Source organism: Geospiza fortis, unplaced genomic scaffold (genome assembly GCF_000277835.1).
Source record: "Geospiza fortis unplaced genomic scaffold, GeoFor_1.0 scaffold1087, whole genome shotgun sequence".
NCBI lineage: Eukaryota > Metazoa > Chordata > Aves > Passeriformes > Thraupidae > Geospiza > Geospiza fortis.
The window spans coordinates 17143-18932 of NW_005055088.1; the positions used below are offsets into that span (position 1 = coordinate 17143).

Sequence of the window (1790 nt, forward strand, 5' to 3'; positions counted from 1 at the left end):
TCCTGGAGCTCGGGGCCATCGATGTGGGACATTCGGGCACCTACCAGTGCGTGGCCACCAACCAGCTGGGACAGGACGGGCACCGCGTGTTCCAGGCACTCAGTCCTGAGCTGGCCCTGGAGGTGACACCTGGCTCACCCTGGGTCACAGGTGGGGTCACACGGGGTCGCTGGGGTGTTCAGGACCCCCATGGTTCCGGGTGACTCCAGTGTGACTCCCTCTGTCCCCAGCAGTGGCTGTGAATGTCGGCAGGACCCTCCTGTTCCTGCTCCTGCTCCTGGCTGTCATTGGGGGCTGTCACTGGTGGCACCGCCGGGGTGGGTGACAATGGGGGGGATGGGGGTCCTGGAGTGAGGGGGAGCCCCCTGAGTGGGGGCAGAGATCGGCAGCGCCCAGGACCCCTGAGCTGGGGGACACTGAGCCTGCGGTAACCTCGGCTGGCGGTCCTGTGGATTTGAGGGGAATTTGCAGGGTATTGGTTGGGCTCCACGGCCATCCCTGGGTGGACTTTGAGGAAAATTGGGGTGGCACTGGGGAGCTCATGGAGGGTTTGGGGAGCTCCTGGAGGGCTGTGCAGGGATGTTGGAGGATCTTTTTGGGATCCTGGGGGAGTTTGGGGGTGCCCCTCCCTGCCAGGTTTGGTGTTCTGGGGGCTCAGAGGGTTGGGGGCACAAGGAGCGGTTGGGAGCCCTGAGGTGGTCCAGAAGTTCTGGGGGGGTTCAGGGATGCTCAGAGTGTCAGGGGTGACCCAGGGGTTCATTGGCAATCAGGGCTGTAGTGGAGATTTTAGGGGTTCCGTGGGTGGTTGGAGCTGCCGAGGCCCCAGGAAGGTTCAGGGGTCCCGGTGTCCCCACGGTCACCCCCTCCCCTTTTCCTTGCAGAAACCTGGAAGCTCCAGGACAGGTGAGTGGGGGGCTCGGGCTTTCCCCCTCCCCAGACTACTGAGACCCCCCTTAACCCTACAGGACCCCCCCCGGAGGACAGGGCTGTTCTCAACACCCACATCATGGGCACCGAGTGGGCAGTGGGAGAATTCGGGGGGGACAAGGACACGTCACCCACGGGTGTCACCCCCCACCCACATCCCCACAACCAGTGTCACCCTCACGGTCCCCACGTGTGTCCCCCAGCCCTGCCCCACCTCGGGATCCACAAGTGACCACCACGGAGCTGTTGGGACCCCACGAGGGACAGCAGGACCCCCCTGTCTACGAGAGCATGCAGTGACACTGGGGGCACAGGGAGCACTGGGGGCACTGGGGGCACTGGGGGTCCCTGCCCCAGGACACTCCCCGTGTGTCCCCCCTGGATCCTGTGCTCCCATGCCCAGGGGATGGCAACGAGTGGGGGTCCCATGTGGGGCTGCCCAGAGCTCCGCGTTCCAGTGCTCCCAGTGCTCCCAGTACCCCCAGGGGCTCCCCATTCCCTCCCCAGTGCCAGGGGGCACAGCACCCCTGTCCCTCTTATTGGACCCAAAATGCAGCTTTGTGATTAAACTGGGAGAAATGGTTTTTGTTTGTTCAGCTCTGCCTGGCCAGCTCGGGATTGAGGAGGGTCCCGGTCAGGTTGTTGAGCAGATCCTTGTGGGATTTGCAGAATTTTTGGGGCTCCCTCAGTCCGTTGGGGACAGGAACAAAATTCTCAATTGCTGCATTTCCGAACTGGTTCCTTCGCAGCTGCCCTGCAGCGGGGAAGGAGCTGCCGCTCCCTGTTTGTCCCCTCTCGGTGACACTGGCCAAGGGCTCGGGCCCCTGTGGCGGTGCTGCCCCGTCACCTCGGGCACCGATCCG

General features: G+C 63.9%; 1 protein-coding gene across 1 annotated transcript in view; it reads left to right on the top strand.

The window, feature by feature from the left end:
• LOC115949214 (Fc receptor-like protein 4) overlaps positions 1 to 1790 on the top strand; it is a gene marked incomplete at its 3' end in the record, with an annotated part of 8919 nt that overhangs the window by 2213 nt on the left and 4916 nt on the right. The window contains exons 5-6 of the mRNA XM_031065712.1: positions 1 to 150; positions 234 to 317. The exon at positions 1 to 150 is cut by the window's left edge and continues 369 nt beyond it. Of these exons, the coding sequence (XP_030921572.1) occupies positions 1 to 150; positions 234 to 317 (234 nt within the window). The remainder of the gene's footprint in view (positions 151 to 233; positions 318 to 1790) is intronic.